Source organism: Taudactylus pleione, unplaced genomic scaffold (genome assembly GCF_031769625.1).
Source record: "Taudactylus pleione unplaced genomic scaffold, aTauple2 ptg000977l, whole genome shotgun sequence".
NCBI lineage: Eukaryota > Metazoa > Chordata > Amphibia > Anura > Myobatrachidae > Taudactylus > Taudactylus pleione.
Genome location: NW_028285378.1, coordinates 7,026,920 through 7,045,321, shown reverse-complemented (window position 1 = coordinate 7,045,321; position 18,402 = coordinate 7,026,920). Strand labels below are relative to the sequence as shown.

The 18,402-nt window shown below is 39.1% G+C and overlaps 1 protein-coding gene across 1 annotated transcript in view; it reads right to left on the bottom strand.

Moving 5' to 3' along the window:
• Positions 1-350: 350 nt before the first annotated feature.
• The window catches only part of WDR75 (WD repeat domain 75), a 292,493-nt gene continuing 274,441 nt past the window's right edge, over positions 351-18,402 (bottom strand). The window contains exons 19-21 of the mRNA XM_088460739.1: positions 11,199-11,342; positions 10,904-10,995; positions 351-1,258 (exon numbers count right to left, since the gene is read on the bottom strand). Coding sequence (XP_088316865.1) covers positions 1,054-1,258; positions 10,904-10,995; positions 11,199-11,342 — 441 coding nt within the window. The 3' untranslated portion in view covers positions 351-1,053. The remainder of the gene's footprint in view (positions 1,259-10,903; positions 10,996-11,198; positions 11,343-18,402) is intronic.

The window sequence follows — 18,402 nt, the reverse complement described above, 5'->3', positions numbered from 1 at the left end:
GTTTCTCTCTATTGAGTCGCATGTCACCATGGATGAACCCCACTTCCTTTTAAATTTTATTGCCTTTTTATTGTAATGACAATTTTTATGTACTGCATATTTTTTTTTTTTTAACCTTTTAATAAACAATTATTAAAAAGTGACATTGTGTCCAGAAGTCTGCCAGTGAGAGCTTTGACTGGCAGCTGTTGTTGGATTTGCACTAGATACTCACTGTAGGTTATATAGTAGATTGTTTACCTGTAATAGAGGTGTTTAATAAGATATGAACTAATGAATTGCTAGATGGGGGGTTTAATTTACTCCCATCGTCTTTAATAACACATTTAATTTGAAACTGCAGAGAAGCATTTATTATACTAATTTCATATTTTATTATGTTATCAGCAGACACAGTGGATTATATTTTATATTACTTTCTTAAGAAAACAGCTAGAACAGCGAAGCACACAAGAATATAGAAGTGATGAGACCATGCCATAACAGCAGCTATTTACAGAATTTTTTGCTCATACACTATAGTGGTACAGGCTGTGCTTAAGATTATGACACACAATCTGTATGACCAATGCTTCTTGGTCACTATTTAGCCACAGTTCCACCAAAATATACCTTTTCAATTAGGACTATTTAAGATGTTTTTTTATTTCACATGGTAACCCTGACCACAGGAGAGCACTGTGCGACATCCATGAGCAATCACCTGTGCTTCCCCTGCAGTCACTGAATTAGTGGCGTTTGGCAGAATTAACATTTACAAGAGAGGATAGATCTTTTCTTTCAGTCCTTGATAACTGCTTGTCACAAATTAGTAAATTGCCAATGCAATGACTGTCAGAGACCACAGAGTGAAACTAATCACCTGCACATCATCATTCAAACAAGCAAGATGAACAACTGAGAATGGAGTAGCGTGTATGGAATATTTAGGTGTGCAACAAGTCTACAGTATATTAAATTTAAAAAAAAAAAAATATTAGAACAATTTTTTTTAAAACAAGGAGAAAACTTTAGAACAGCAATATAAAAATAGTGTGCACATGAAAATGGATCCTACAAAGATAACACCCATCTAAAATCTGTCTTTCGTATCCTTCTCAGTTCCACTTCCTGGGATTTGCGTAGTTTGAAGGGGGCATTGTATGAAATTCTAGTAGGGGTAGGATCATTACTTTCTGTTGGCTCACGGAGATCCTCAACAGTGTCTTCTTCTTCCTTCTCACTCCCCAATTCTATATGGTTGCTCACTTTATCAGTACTATATCAATACACAAGAGAAATATATTTAAATACATTGTTTGGATGACTTTTAAAAAATTATTTTTGTTGAAAAATAAATGGTCTTTGCAAACATGTAGTAAAACTGCATAACCATGAGTATAATGTGAGTCAGGTGATCCTTCCCCCTTCCAGGAGAACAAGGGTCTATTGAATGCAGTGGTATTTCCTGGGAACCCTTTATTTCCATAATATGGAAATATCAAGTACAAAGTTTATCTCTTTTAAATGGAGAAGAAAGATTAGTGTGAGTGGGAGGGCACAATCAGAAGCAATCATGAACAAAACTTCTGATTAGACTTCATGTCACTCTCATGCAAGGTAACACAGTCTCAATCTTGTCCATGACTTAAGCTTGGTACACACCTAACACATATCTGCAGATCGACAGATTTGCAGATAATGGTTGTTCATGCACACTGAACAACCATCATCTGTCATCTGGCCGCGAATCACACCGCGGTCTCCGCTGCAATTGTACTGGAAGTCAGCCAATTGATCGGCCAATATATCTGCCAGTGTGTACTCAGCGTTAGATAAGACTCTTAGAGCCCTGCATAGACTAACCCCCAGAACTAGGGAAGCCAATCCCGTCCAATTTTTGGAATCCCGGGATTGAAAAAAAATGTAATTGCCAGGAAAGAAAATATTATTCTGTCAATTTTCGAAGGTGATATTGAGCGTCTTACCTCCATGGCTGGCCTGTCACTCATCCTATGCTCTTTACTTCACTCAAGAGACGGCAAGCTGCAGGCTGTGAAAATGTAGCTATGCTCCCCGTCCCTCCCTCAGCCTACTGTTAAATTCAGTGCGGGCTGTGTAAATCTGGCGTGCGGCTGCGTGATTTATGATGTTGCGACGCCGCACTGCCGTTATAGTTCATTGCCCGAGCCGCAACTGAGCTGTAGGAAGAGTGAAGAATAAGCAGCACTACAGGTACTTTTAGAAATTGGATATGCCGAAGGCTGCTGCAGAAGAAGCTGTGCCTGCAGGCTTAATCCTGAAAATCCCGGGATTGGTGCCTCCGATACCGGGATTAAAATCCTGGGCTTTTGAAGCTTAAATCCAGGGATTGGCTTCACTACCCAGAACGGGAGGGGAGCAAATAATTTTATTGGTCTTAAAGATAAACAGACTCAACGCTTTCCCTTATAAAGTGGGTGAAGGATACAGATGTGCCCAGTTACTTTGTTACTGATCGTGCCACAAACGTGCGCATGCATCGCATCAAATAGAGAAGGTTTTCTGCGCTAAATTTGTGTGCTAAAAAGCAGCTCAATAAAAAACAAGCAGTTTATGAATGAAAGAGTGAGCGCTAATATGTGTCAAAATAAATAAAAAGGTAAAAAAAAAAACATTTAAAAGTAAAAAAAAAAAAGGTTTAAATAAAATAAAGAAAAAATTTTAAGATGGGGTTGGGATATATATAGGATTATACAGTTAGAATAAGAGTGGAAATGATACACAGAGAGGAGAAAATATAGGGGAGCAAATGAGGAGAAAGTAGATGCGATCCAGCACATTAATGTTTATGCTCTTTTGAAAATTGCGGGATGTAGCCAGTTTGAATCAGCGGTATAGGGGGGGAACTGTCCATATTCCTTACCCTACTTAGTCTGGGTTCTTTCAACTGATAACGTAGTCCTCCCCGGGCCAGCTTCTTGCTTCCACGTGAGTGGCGATCGCGGCTTCTAGTGATGATGACTACCGCTGTGTGCTGCTTGTCGGCTGTTCAGCTGTGTCTATGTTGCCCGCTTGTCACATCAAACGCGTTTCGTAGAGCTTGCCTACTTTTTCAAGGATGACTGGTAGTGTTGTAGAGACTTTATTTATAGGTACTTTTTTTTTTTACATTTTATTGTTTTAGTTAACATAACTTCCAAGGCAGGAAGTGTCCTTCATTTGGTGGGATTCACATGTTCCTTTATAATACTGTATTTGTGCTGGATCAGAAAGGGCGAGTTAAGGAAGGTTAAAGATGTACAATAAATCAAAATAAAATAAATAAAAAATGATTAAAGAAAAGAAGAATATATAAAATTATGTTAAAATAAAATTTTAAATTATATATGTAAAATTATAAAAATTTTATGGATTATTTAAATTGGTAAAATTTAGAAATATAGGTTTAAGTATGTGATTGCAAAAATAACGCTATAGCAGGGGTTCCCAACCAAGGTCCTCAAGGCACACTAACAGTCCAGGTTTTAGGGATAGCAATACTTGAACACAAGTGACTTAATGAGTACCTCAGTTATTTTGATTTAATCATCTGTGTACAATCATGGACATCACTAAAACCAGGACTGTTAGTGTGCATTGAGGACCGAGATTGGGAATCACTGCGCTATAGTGTAAAATAATGCTATAGTGTAGAATATGGAGGTCAAGGATGATGAAAAGACGAGGATTAGATAAAGACACCAAGTTCTATGTCAATATTCATTCATTGGTTGTAATGAATTTAGTTGGTATATCCATCTTGTTTCATTTCTTTTTAGGGCTGTTACACGGCATCCACCTCTCCAATCTTTTTTTACTTTCTGTGTTCCTAAGAATTTTAGTCCTCTGGGGTCTTTATTGTGGGACTCTGTAAAGTGCTGTGATACGCTATGAGTGGCCAATCCCCTTTTGATGTTGTAGATATGTTCAGACACTCTTGTTTTCAACTTTCTTTTTGTTTAGCCAACATATTGTTTCCCACAAGGGCATTGTAGGACGTAAATGACTCCTTCACTGTCGCATCTGATTCTGTCTCGTAAATTTTATTCTTTGTTTGATTGCTTGTGATGGTCTTTATTGTTTTTTTCAGATGTATTTTGATTTTTGGACTGCATGCAGATGAGGCAGTAGAAGTGTTCTTTGTTATTTGAATGTTTTTTGTTTCTGTTGTGAAGCTCTTTGTTCGTTCTTGTTTCAAGTTTTTTTCTCTTTTGTAGACTACTTTCGGTGCAGGTGGTAAAACTCTTTTGTCTTCATCTAATTGTAATATATGCCAGGGTTTGCGTAAGATTTGTTCAATGGTTTTGTAGCTTCCATTATATTGGGTAATAAAGGGTAATTGTGGTTCTTTTTCGTTTTTTGTTGTTTTGTAGATCAGTTCTTTTCTATCTAATTTTGAGATTTTGTTTATTTGTTCCTTCTACAAATTCTTCCTTGTATCTTTATTGTAAAAACTATTGTTTCATTTCATTGCTTTGGATGATAAAAGGTGCTTTCTTATTTGTAGTTCTCCTTTTGATTCTACGAAATTTGCCCCCTGGGGTATTATTAATCCACTTTTTGTGATTGTTACTGTGGAAGGGGAGCATGTTGTTGCCATTTTAATTTTTTATATGTGTTCTTGTTTGTAATGTGTTGTTATTGATGAATATTTCTAAGTCCAAGAAAGTGACTTGGGTCTTGCTGTGGAAGGTGGTGAACTCTAGATTGAGATTGTTCTGGTTGATGTAGTTGATGAAATGATTTAGAGTAGAATCAGAGCCTTTCCATATAAAGAAAATGTCATCGATGTAACAATGCTAGCAAACTGTTATTTAGGTAGATGTTGTGACCATATGTATTCATCCTCCCACCAAGCTACAAAGAAGTTTGCGTAACTTTGTGCGAAGAATGTTCCCACAGCAGTCCCTCTTTTTTGTAGGAAGAACTTGTTGTTGTGCCAGAAGTAGTAGTTGTTGAGGATGAATTTGATGTTACTCATAATAAAATTGATTTGGTCTTTTCCATGTCTGTTGTGGTTGATTAGTGTCTTGTAGATTTCTGTCCGTCTTCGTGATTAATGCCAGTATAGAGTGACTCGATGTCGCAAGTGCAGAGTGTATGAATCTTTCCAGATATATTAATTATTTGTAGTATGTTCATTGTGTCTTTTAGATAGCTTCTTTGTTGATTTACAATTGGTTGGAGGAAATGGTCGAGGTATTTTGAGAGGTTTGAGGTGATTGATCCTATCCCGGAAATGATGGGACGCCAAGGTGGATTTACAAGGTCCTTATATATTTTAGGGAGACAGCAAAAGGTTGGTATTTTGGGGTTTTCCATGATGATGTAGTCATTCTTTTTTGTTTAGAATTGCAATCTTCAGTCATTCTTCAAGTTGATTAATTGTTTTTGAAAGGTTGGAGTCGGATCAGTCTTCAGTTTTTCATGTGTTTGTGTCTGCTAATAATCTTTTAGCTTATTCTTCATATTTTCTTTGTCAAGGATCACAATTCCGCCACCTTTGTCTGCTGGTTATATGATGATGGTTTTGTTGTTTTTTTTAACACTTTTTAGACCTTGCCTTTCTTCTTTGGTGAAATTGTATTTTGTCTTGGTTTTGTCTGGCAGTTTCCTAATTACTTCTTCAATTAATTTCTGAAAAGTTTTGATGTGTGGGCCTTTGGTGTAAATGGAGTTGAATTTTGATGGTGATTTCACTATTGTATGTCGATATTTGGAAGTATAGTTCATTGTTTCTCTGGTGACCGAATCCTTCATGAAATATTTTTTGATGCAGAGTTTTCGCACAAATTTTTGATTATCTACTGTATGAATAAGTCAAATTTATTTATTGATGAATGAGGGGCAAATTTAAGTCCCTTTTTTAGAACCGATAGTTCTTTTTTTATAGAACCTTCTTGTTCAAGTTGAAGATAGTTTTGTTTTCTGTGGGTGATGTTTCTATGTTTCTTATTCCGGATTTCTTCTTTCGTGTACCACCTCTCATACCGCACTTTCTAATGGGGTGTTACTTCATTTCTTTTGCGCAGATTTTTTGTAGTCCGGGGGATTTCCTGATCCCCAAATCAATTCTAAAAAAAATCCTGATTATCTTCTTCTTCTGAATCTTTTACTAGGTAATTTCTTTTTTGGGTTTTCTTTTTTCTGTTCTATGTTGTTAATGAGGGTTCTGTAATTTTGTGTTGTTTCTTTTTCTGATGCTTTTCTTCCTTGTTGAAATGATCTTCTTACTAGTTTATATGGGTTTTGTTGATTGTATGGTTTGTAATTTCTTTGTTGTCCTGAGTTGGTTGGATATTCTTTAATAAGGGGTTCTTTGTGTGTTTGTCTATCTATTTATGGGTTTCCTTGGTCCATATATGTTATTTTGTCAGTTGTCTGAATCTTTGTGTCATATGTTTTTGTGGTTTTCTTTGTTCATTCTTTTTGTTGAAGCACTTGCTTTATTTCTTAGTCTCTTATGAGTTTCCTTTGTTTGATCTTATTATCCCTTCTTCATATTTTTCAATTTTTCTATTTGTCATTTCCATGAGATTTTTGTAGTCTTCCATTTCTTGAAGGGGTTCAAACTTTTTTCTATGTTTCCTATTGCATCATTGATTTCTTTTAATGCTTGTTTTCAATCCTCAATAATGAGAGCAATTAGCTTTTTAGAGCAATCATCTAAAATATTGTTCCACTTTTTATTGAAGTCGATGCTTTGTGGGTCAAAGGTTGGTGTTTTCTGTATCCTTAATCCTTTCGGGATCATTTGCTGTTCCAGATATTTAGTCAGTGTTGTAATTTCCCACCAATATTTTGTCAGATATATAGTTCCTCTCTAATTTCTGAAACTGGTCACAGAATTTTACATCTTCTATTAGTGTTTCAGGGGGTGCTTGAGTTATAGAGAAGATATAATCCCAGTTGTCTTTTCTGAATTTGTGAGTGATGTGTTTTGAATTGTATGTTGTATGCATGTTGCGAACGCTGCAGATAACCTCTATTTGATACAGTACACCACTTTAAGGTTATCTGCACTAAATGTGTGCTCAAAAGCAGCTCAATAAAAAACAAGCAGTTTATGAACGAAAGATTGAGCGCTAATGTGTCAATTAAATAAAAAAAAAAGCAGGTATGCATCGTGCCATGCGATTCCCCGCTCCTGCATACACTGCGCTACGCTATGGCATGCACTGCGATCGCACCATGCATTCCTATGAACGCGCAGGTACAATTGCAGTGCGCGTATCCGCTCACGGGCACATGTCTCACGATTTATCATGACAGCAGCAACAATATACCTAGGCATATCTGTATGCTTATCACAAAGAAACCAGAATATCCCGCACAGGAATAATAACCAGTGTTATATTTCACATCTATAAGTAAAACCAGCAATAGGTACCATATATATTATATCTTATATCATAATTTTATCATAAGATAAATTTTATATGCTGGAGGTGCTCCCTGGAATCGAGTAACTAGAACTCAAAAAGTAACAATAATTTCAAAAAACCAATCATCAGTATAGTGATTCCTTCGTGGGGCACTCTTTTGTACATAAAAGATTTGTTAGTATAATTAAAAATTAGCTTTTAATAAATCTCCAATAAAAGAATAGGGATTTGTTGTGCTCATTTATAAACTATCTAATTGAGCTCCCTTAGCAATTAATCTCATGAATTTATAAAAATAGATCTATTATAAGAATTAGCATAAAGTATGTGGTGACTATGCTTGTTTGAATTCATATGATCATATACAGTCAGGTCCATAAATATTGGGACATTGACAGAATTTTCATATTTTGTTTTCTATTCACCACCACAATGGCTTTGAAATGAAACAAACAAGATGTAATTTAACTGCAGACTTTCAGATTTAATTTGAGGGTAATTACATCCAAATCAGGTGAACGGTGTAGGAATTACAACGGTTTCTATATGTGCCTCCCACTTTTTAAGGGGCCAAAAGTAATGGGACAAACTAAACAATCCTAAATCTAAACTTTCACTTTTTAATACTTTATTGCAAATCCTTTGTAGGCAATTGCAGCCTGAAGTCTGGAACGCATAGACATCACCAGACGCTGGGTTTCATCCCTGGTGATGCTCTGCCAGGCCTCTACTGCAAATGTCTTCAGTTCCTGCTTGTTCTTGGGGCATTTTCCCTTCAGTTTTGTCTTCATCAAGTGAAATGCATGCTCAATCGGATTCAGGTCAGGGGATTGACTTGGCCATTGCATAACATTCCACTTTTTAACCTTAAAAAAATCTTTGGTTGCTTTTGCAGTATGCAAAAAAGTATGGTCATTGTCCATCTGCACTGTGAAGCGCTGTCCAATGAGTTCTGAAGCATTTGACTGAATATGAGCATATAATATTGCCCGAAACACTTCAGAATTCATTCTGCTGCTTTTGTCAGCAGTCACATCATCAATAAATAAAAGGGAACCAGTTCCATTGGCAGCCATACATGCCCACGCCATGACACTACCACCACCATGCTTCACTGATGAGGTGTTATGTCTTGGATCATGAGCAGTTCCTTTCCTTCTCTTCACATCACTCTGGTACAAGTTGATCTTTGTCTCATCTGTCAATAGGATGTTGTTCCAGAAATGTAATGGCTTTTTTAGATGTTGTTTGGCAAACTCTAATGTGGTCTTCCTGTTTTTGTGGCTCACCAATGGTTTGCATCTTGCGGTGAACCCTCTATATTTACTTTTGTGAAGTCTTCTCTTGATTGTTGAATTTGACACATATACACCTACCTCCTGGAGAGTGTTCTTGATTTGGCCAACTGTTGTGAAGGGGTTTTTCTTCACCAGGGAAAAAATTCTTTTGTCATCCACCACAGTTGTTTTCCCGTGGTCTTCCGGGTCTTTTGGTGTTGCTGAGCTCTCCGGTTCGTTCTTTCTTTTTAAGAATGTTCCAAACAGTTGATTTGGCCACACTTAATGTTTTTGCTATCTCTCTGATGGGTTTGTTTTGATTTTTCAGCCTAATGATGGCTTGCTTCACTGATAGTGACAGCTCTTTGGATCTCATATTTAGAGTTGACAGCACCTGATTCCAAATGCAAATGTCACGCCTAGAATCAACTCTAGACCTTTTACCTGCTTAATTGATAATGAAATAACGAGGGAATAGCCCACACCTGTCCATGAAATAGCTTTTGAGTCCCATTACTTTTGGCCCCTTAAAAAGTGAGAGGCACATATCGAAACTGTTGTAATTCCTACACCATTCACCCGATTTGGATGTAATTACCCTCAAATTAAATCTGAAAGTCTGCAGTTAAAGCACATCTTGTTTGTTTCATTTCAAAACCATTGTGGTGGTGAATAGAGGCCAAAATCTGAAAATTCTGTCAATGTCCCAATATTTATGGACCTGACTGTAGCTCCTGATGGTACATAATATATTATAATAGCATGGTCAGGTACAGTTCGTATGAAATTAAAAATATTATAATATTTAAGTATGTCATCCGGGATTGCTATCCTGATATAAATCAGTATCAGGTCATCTGGGATATTTACGCCTACAGGGTGGTCTTTGCTCTCCCCTTTTTTCAGAGTACTCTGCTAGCATTTCATGTGTATATTTATATATTTTTGATTACATTGAGGTAGTATCCAACCCGGCAATAGGATTAAATAATTTGATGCAAGCCGGGGATCATTTGCATATGTGTTTGGCCATACATGGTATATGAATTTGGGATGCTACTCAGCAGACACGCTATTATCACACTCAAAGTATAGACTTATCTCAAATGACCGAGTAGTTATTAAATACAGTTCTAATTTATGAGTTATTTCCAATTATTTACAATTTTTATATTTCATACGCACTGTACCTGACCCTGCTATTATAATATATTATGTACCCATCAGGAGCTATATGAGCATATGAATTCAAACAAGCATAGTCATCACATAATAGATCTATTTTTATAAATTCATGAGATTAATTGCTAAGGGAGCTCAATTAGATAGTTTATAAATGAGCACAACAAATCCCTATTCTTTTATTGGAGATATATTAAAAGTAAATTTTTAATTATACTAACAAATCATTTATGTACAAAAGAGTGCCCCACGAAGGAATCACTATACTTATGATTGGTTTTTCCAATTATTGTTACTTTTTGATATCTGTATGCTTATCTGGGCAACTGTGCAAACAAAAACACTTTTCATTTTCTAATGTGTGCTAGAAAAGCAAACAGCCCAATGACCAGACCGAACCGCTGTTCTATAGACAGCAAACTTTAGGAAAAAAAAAAAAACACTAGACACCTTATACGTGTGTGTATGTATACACATACATATATACACACACATACATATACACTAAGTGCACCCATGTCCCCTGAGATTTTTGAAGCCAAGCTCTTTTCCCATCCCTGGACATCTTAATGTTTACTGTATTGTAGGCGAGTCTAAACAGAACTTGGTGTGGAAACAATCTGCGGCAACTGCATCGTAGCTAATCGCATACTGATTCAGAGACCCAGTCGTACACAGATTTACTAGTGTTGCATATCAAATTGATCGGTACAGTCTCCTGGTGGGTCCTAGAAGAGTGTTCAGCAAAAAAAAGATGCAGAAAAGACACCCGAAGCTAGAAGAGTCTCAAGGGGGGGAAGGCAATCTGGAGTAACTACAGCAGAGAGAAGCGAGGACACATCTGTATATGGTCTCATACTAAACATCCCTGTTTTATCTAGACATATAATATAGATATATCTGGTTAATAAACTCTCTCTTAGGATAAAGTGATGTTCATAACCACTTAACTAGGAAACACTTGACCATGAAAGAAAAACTGTAATCAGTTTCATAGATAACCTTTGCAATACCCATAAGACATAATGATAAAGTAAAGGTCTTCTAATTGAGACTTACCATTTGCTCTGCTTGGAAATTAATACGGAATTCACAAACAAGGTACACAAGTTGGATGCAGGTGGTAATACATGAGCTTGAGTGTAAAGCAGCTAAAAAAGACAACATTACTTCAATAAATATATTTTGCAGCTGTCCTACACAAATTAGAATATTATACAAAAAAAAAGCCATATTCACAAATTTTTCTGGGTCTGCATTGAGAAGTTTGTCCTTGAGCAGGGTAACAATAGCTAGGGAAACAAAGTGAATAGGTCAACCCTAGAAAGCAATTACACAATCCATCAAAACATACCTCTAGAAATGCAAAATAATCTTGTATTTTGCGACCAGAGAGTGTGGTTTTCGGTAATTTTATGTCCAGCTTCTGCTTTTGTAAGCGTTTTTTCCCCAATAGTGTATGGAAAGGGGTGAAAGGTATGCTTTCTTCCAGTGCCAGCTAAATACGAGAATTAGAGAAAGAGAATTTCAACAATGTGTACAATTTGCTCTGGAAAGGAAGTCTGCAGTCACGTTTTATTTCTAGACTTACCATTTAAAAGATTCTGCATATCTTAATTATCCTTAGATATGGCAATTAAACATGAGAAATGAAGAGTTATGGTATAACATACCTTTGTCAAATTTTTCTTCGAGGTCCATAGGGTCCACAGAAATTACCTTGGGGTATGTGGTTGGAGTGATCCAGCCACCAAACAGTTAACAAGCTCTCAGCTCCCAGGAAGCACTGGGTCCTACTCCATATATACCCCATCCCTGGCTACAGGTAGTTTGTTACCAAGCCCAAAGCAGAAGGAAAAGGATGATAAGGAAGGACCCTTGTACTCTAGAACTACTCTCTCTAAGAAGAGGGAATCACAGAAATACAAAAGATAAGATTACCCTATAACACAGGTGTGTTAGGGTGGGTGTCCTGAGGACCTTGAAGAAAAAGTTAACAAAGGTATGTTATACCATAACTCTTATTTTCTTCTTCAGGGTCCATAGGGTCCTGTCGAAGCCGGATAATTGCCTGGGACTGAATCTGTTGAAATTAAAATCTGCACAACGCCATTTTGCCGCCCAGCACCATTTTAGCGAATCCCACACATTATAAGTACATACGGCGATGCTATTATTTAGTGTCGTGCGATTCCCACCCAATAGAACAATGTTAAAAGTCCTCATTATATAAATACAGACATTTACTAAAACATACAATATGACCAACCCTGCAAAACACGTACCACGGTGTACTCCACAAACACGTAGTCGCACAACGCTAACTAGCGTCTTTTCTTAAAATCCTTACACTTACACTTTGCACACTTACATGGGAAGGTTCCCTAGCATTAAGGTTTATATTCAAGGTTTTATTCATTATTAAGTAATAAAGCGACTGTATTTGAGATCTCAGGTTTAGTACATAATAAGCAGACCATGTTTGGTGCTATTCTAAACTACTGTTTATTTGCAGACTTCTGGTTCCATCGGTGGGGAAATCGCAACATGCGTCTGCAAATTATGGATCATAGAGAGATGGGCATTAAAATGTACTCTGTAATGCAGCCAGTTTAGACTTGTTCTTCAGCGGGAAAATGGACACAAAGAGCTGTTGGAGGCTGGACTGTGATCATACAAACTGACCTATGAACTGTATTGTAACAGAAGATCCAGGAAGAACCAATAGGATTATGCCAACTTGTTCTACTGTATTGCCTATCTCTGTAAGGGTACATATACGGACGCTCTATTTCCAGTAGTTAGTCTGCTTCTTCAAAGGCTTCACCTTTGATGCCGGAAATCTGGATCCAGAGCGCCTGCGTATGTATCGTCTGTACCTTGTAATTGGATAATTTTGCGCTAATTGTATTTAGATCACAGCATGTAACCATCTGCTTTTTGGTGAATAATATCTTTTTGTGCTTTGAAACACAATCAAAGTCTGGAGAGTAATTATTTCTTGTGCGACTATACACGCTAAATAACATTTGGAGTGTATAGATAGGTAGGAATCGATAGTTGGGGGCACGTAGAGCGAGATCACACTGCCATTCACACGATTATCGATCTCTCAGCAAAAGGGTGGAGGCGCCATACGCAGAAGAGAACGCATTGTGCCTTCGACTACCTGCTACCACTGTTGCTGAGAGACAGCTATCAGTTATTGTGCGAGTTCAAGGAGCACTGATTAGAATCCAGGGGACAAGGGAGGAAAAAGTTTGTTTTCCTTCGTTGATAAAATGTCATATTAAAAGGGGAAGTCGCACAATAGCGTAAGGGTAATAATACATTTTGTGTAGCGGTCGCATTATTGTGTATGCGACTAGTCGCAAAATAGCGTATACGTATTTCCTGTATTGCTGCCGCGTGTTTAAACAAAGCCTTTGAGATTGCATTGTGATATTGATAGCGTGACAGCATTGTTGTAAGTACCTTAGTCGGTGCTGCCATAGTCTGGGAAAACGTTTATTTTTCTGCGCAGGAAAAAGGTGTGTAACAGTGAATGTGTGTTGGTAGGGGTAACATGTTCCCTAGCTAGGGGTATCGTAGGACCCTTAGGTGCTAGGCGCCTGGTGTCGGCCTAGTGGCTCGGTAGTAGATACTGAAGTCTATACACATAGCAGTTGTAGTTGTTGTTTTGTTGTAGGTATCGACTCTCAGTGCGATTACAGCATCCAGTGATCAGTTAGGGTTATTGGGCATTGTGATCAACCGCACGGTTGTGGCATATCATGATTGTGAACTGAGTTGTGGTGGACGAAATCACTGAAAAGGGTAAGTGTTATTGGAATGCTTACATGCTAGCAGTGCAAAGTACTCGAAAAGGGCTTAGGTGCGTGGAAGCAGCCTGCTTATTCTTCCATAGGTGTGTGGGGGCATCCTGTTAATATCGTCCACAGGTAAAGTAGCCTTGACATTCTTTCACCGATTTAAATCTCTATTGAAAAGTTTTGTGTTATTTTCCAAAGCTGGGAGCCAAGCAAACGGTAGAGATGTTAGATGATGTGCTGCTCTTGGAAGCGCTGATCGGTTTGGCACAGCATATTATGCATACTAGGTAAGGTGCTTATGTGACTAGGTACTGTGATGTATGGTTTAAAATGACAAGAAAGAGTGTGAAAGAGTTTCCCAGAATTGGCAGCTTTGATAAGGAGGTATTGAACAATGTCCGAGATAGCATCTGTATGGTGCACTCTCAAATGAAAAAGATAAAGTATAACAATTGTTTAAAGTTATGGCAGCACGAAGGTGATACGTGGCTTAACGGGGTGCACGCGATGCAAATCAGCATCGCGCACACGACGCAGGGGAGTGCGCACGCAGTGATAACAGTGTTGTGTATGCGCCACAAAATAGCGCGTACGCACAGCAAGGTAGCGTTGCGGAAGGTAATGTCAGTGGTTCACGTGCACCACCACCGCCCTATGCGGATGGGGGTGGAGGTACAGTCGATGTAAAAACTCATAAAAATGTAACATGTAACTTATACCCTCTCTTGCGTAATTACAAGGAAAATGTTTATGATGCGGATGATGAACCTGTTGTTATGTCTGCCATTTCCCATGCCGTACAAATGTTAATGTTCCATTACAACGAGCACAGGAGGTGGTCCCATCCTCATCAGTGGTAGTACAGGAAGTGTGAACATCCGCTGTACCCGTAACGGAAGTTGTTAATCCTGTACGTAGCAGTAATAGACAATCTCCAGCCAGGTAACAAAGCCAAAGGTAGCTGTGTGGCCGGTCTCCATCCCGTCCGGACAATAACTGTTCACAATGGGAATCCGGATGCGAATGGTGTGGTGCCCACATGGGATGTAGTGATGCATTGTCCTTGGACAAGAGCTGAGCTAAATTCCATAATGAGCGACTTCCCTGACCCTAAGAAGGAATTAGCAAAATGCCACAGATTTGTGAAAAACTTGGGTAATGCTCACGAGCCAACCAATAAAGACTGGCGAGTGGTGTTAAGGGAGTGTCTTCCACACAATACCGACGTGAAAAAGTTTATCACGGATTCCATATTGGAGGGAGATGGTCCCTTAACAGACGAGGATAACCAAGGTAACATTACCCGCATAATAACTCAATTGGGTGTATATTTTCCGGTAGTAGTTAACTGGAGTAAAATTTTTACCATAAAACAAAAAGTGAATCTGCAGAAGACTACTGTACCCGAGCTCTGCAGACCATCACCCAGTACACTGGAATAGAAGATATTAAAGATAGCACTCACCACAGGGAAATGGTCATCACGGTACTTATGGATGGTCTTAAAGACAATCTAAAGACCCGAGTCCAGACCTCACTACCTGGCTGGAGGGGATTTACTGTAGACACACTCAAGGAGTCTGCTATTGAGCACGATAAAAACATCCTAAAGAAGAGAGACCCAGAGCGAGAAGCTAATGGCTGTTAGCATTCAAGCTCTGGAAGGAATGAATATACCATCACAGCCACCAGACACACATACACCTGCACAGCTACACACCCTCACCAATCCTGCACGACCACAAACACAGCCCTACCCCACTTATCTCACGCAACCACAAAACCCATACTACCCTCAGCCACCATATTACACTCAAAATTCATACCCACACTCACAATCTTTCTCTACCAGCCAACCCACACAACAACCTTTTCCCCCACCCCACTCACAAAGGTGTTTTAACTGCAACCAAGTGGGACATGTAAGTAGGAACTGTAAGGTGAAAAGGGTAGGACCCCCTAACCAGGGAGTACCTAGATATTCACATAAGGGATCTACGCAAAATGCAGGAAATTTCCCACAGTCACCTGCTCCAATTGTGGCCTTAAATGCTGTATTGGAGAGTGAGAGTCAACAATAGGGGTCAGGTCATACCTGTAGTCTACAGCTAGTCAGGGTAACTGGAAATAGTAGGGAAGAACCAGTGATGATGGTTGATGTAGCTGGTACTAAACATCCTTTTCTTGTAAACAAAGGGGCGACCAGATCAGTGATAAAATCTCCAGCTAATTTACAGGTGATCAGTGAGAGTACCAGCAATGGGTGTAACGGGTAAAGTGCAACATTATCCTTTGACCAAATCCACAGAGGTTACTATCGGGCCATTGCATACCAGGCATTTTATTCTCCTGGCAGCAGCGGCTCCTACTAATCTACTGGGAAGGGATTTGTTATGTAAGATGGGATGTCACATATATTGTACCCCTGATGGTGTATTTTTAGATATCCCAGAGAGTGGCACACGAGGTGAGGGATATATTGGACACTCCCCAAAGGTTAATGTATCACTCTAGTTCAGATAAAAATCCATCTCAGGTAGATCAAATGTTATCCCAAATACCAGATTCACTTTGGACCAAAGATGGACAGGACACTGGATTGATGGCAAATGTAGCTCCTGTAATGGTAAATCTAAAAAGCGGTACGCAAACTCCAAAATTTCCCCAGTACCCGTTAAAACAGGAGGTAGAGATAGGGGTTTATCCCATAATTGAGCGATTACTACAACAGGGAATTTTAGTCCGGACAGCAAGTGTAGCCAATAGTCCCATCTTTCCTGTGAAAAAGAGTGGTGGGAGGGGTTATAGGCTGGTACAAGACCTTATTGGTGTTAATAAGGTAGTAGAGAGCAAATTTCCCGTAGTGCCGAATTCAGCTGTCATTCTCATGCAGATCCCACCAAATGCAACCCATTTCACTGTCATTGACCTCTGTTCTGCTTTCTTCTCTGCTTCATCCTGGCTGTCAGTACCTATTCGCTTTTACACATAGGGGTGTACAATACACATGGACACGATTGCCCCAGTGCTTCATAGACAGCCCCAGTATCTTCTCCCAGGCCTTACATGACTGTTTACAATGTTTTCAACCTGCCAATGGATCTGTTCTAATACAATATGTGGACGATTTGTTGTTGTGTTCTGATTCATTTATGTCATGTTTAAATGATACTAAACTTTTATTGCTTCATCTCTCGCAAACAGGACACAAGGTTGCTAAGGACAAACTACAGCCATGCCAGTCCAGGGTTAAAAACTTGGGACATTGCCTAACCCAGGGGTTACGACATCTGACCACTGACAGAATCCAAGCCATACGGACCATGACACTGCCGCAGAACCAACAAATCCGTACCTTCTTGGGAATGTGTGGATACTGCAGAATGTGGATCCCAGGTTTTTCTATTTTGGCCTTGCCATTACAGAGCTTAATCTCTTCCTCAAAGCCTGATCGTGTCATACAAAAAGAGGAAACAGAGTAGGCTTTCCTTAACCTTAAGGATAGTCTGACAAGAGCACCTGCATTGGGTATACCTGATTATGACAAACCTTTTGATTTGTACTGTACGGAAGCTAATGGTTGTGCAGCAGGTGTCCTCACACAAAAACATGGTGATGCCAGTAGCATACTACAGTGCACAATTGGACAATGTGGCAAGATCACTCTCAACGTGTTTAAGAAGTGTAGCAGCAACTGCTCTATTGGTCAGTAAGAGTGAGGATGTAGTATTGATATACAGTATATATAGTATAAATGATTGTTTATACACCCCATGCTGTATCTGCTTTGCTGAATTCAGCCCAAACCAGACATGTCTCCTCAGCTAGGTTCACAAAATGGGAACTAGCCCTAATAGCACCTGCAAACATCACCATCAAACGGTGCAGTACGTTAAACCCACCAACGTATTTACCATATGTGCTACAGGATGCACAAAGGGTGGAGAGAGGCGAGTCGCTGGCGCAAGGTGAGTTCTGCAGGTCTATTGATGCACATGACTGTATGGAATATCTGAATCAAACCTTTACTGCAAGACCTGACATACGGGATACACCTTTAGAAAATGTAGATGTGACATTTTACATGGATGGGAGTTGTCATAGACAAACTGACACTGGGGAGTTATGTACAGGTTATGCTGTGGTAAATGACGAAGACATCATAGAGGCCGAACCTTTAGGTCCACCTTACTCGGCGGCCCAAGTGGTGGAGCTGGTGGCATTAAAAAAGAGCTTGTGAATTAGCAGAAGGTAAATCTGCTAATATCTATACTGACTCTAGGTACGCCTTTGGGGTGGTACATGATTTCGGTGCTCTATGGCGTCTGAGAAATTTTATGACAGCAGCAAGCACACCAGTCACACATTCCAGACATATAAAAGGACTACTGACAGCGATCCAACTGGCTAAGGCAGTGGGCGTAATTAAGTGAAAAACCCATACATGTGAGGACGATCCAGTGTCACTGGATAATAACAGGGCAGATGAAGCTGCCAAATGTGCAGCAGGGTTAAAAGTGAATGTGCCAATTAACCAAATTATGTTTCAAACGATTGACATGCAGAAATTAATTGAGATGCAAAATTTGTGTTCCATTCAGGAAAAGGCAGTCTGGAGGTCCAAGGGATGTGGGCAAGATTCTTCTGGACTCTGGAGAGATGGACAAGGTAAGTCAGTGGCCCCCAAGGCATAATACCCAAGCCTGGCTGAGGTAGCGCACGGTCTGATTCATTTGGGAAAGCAAG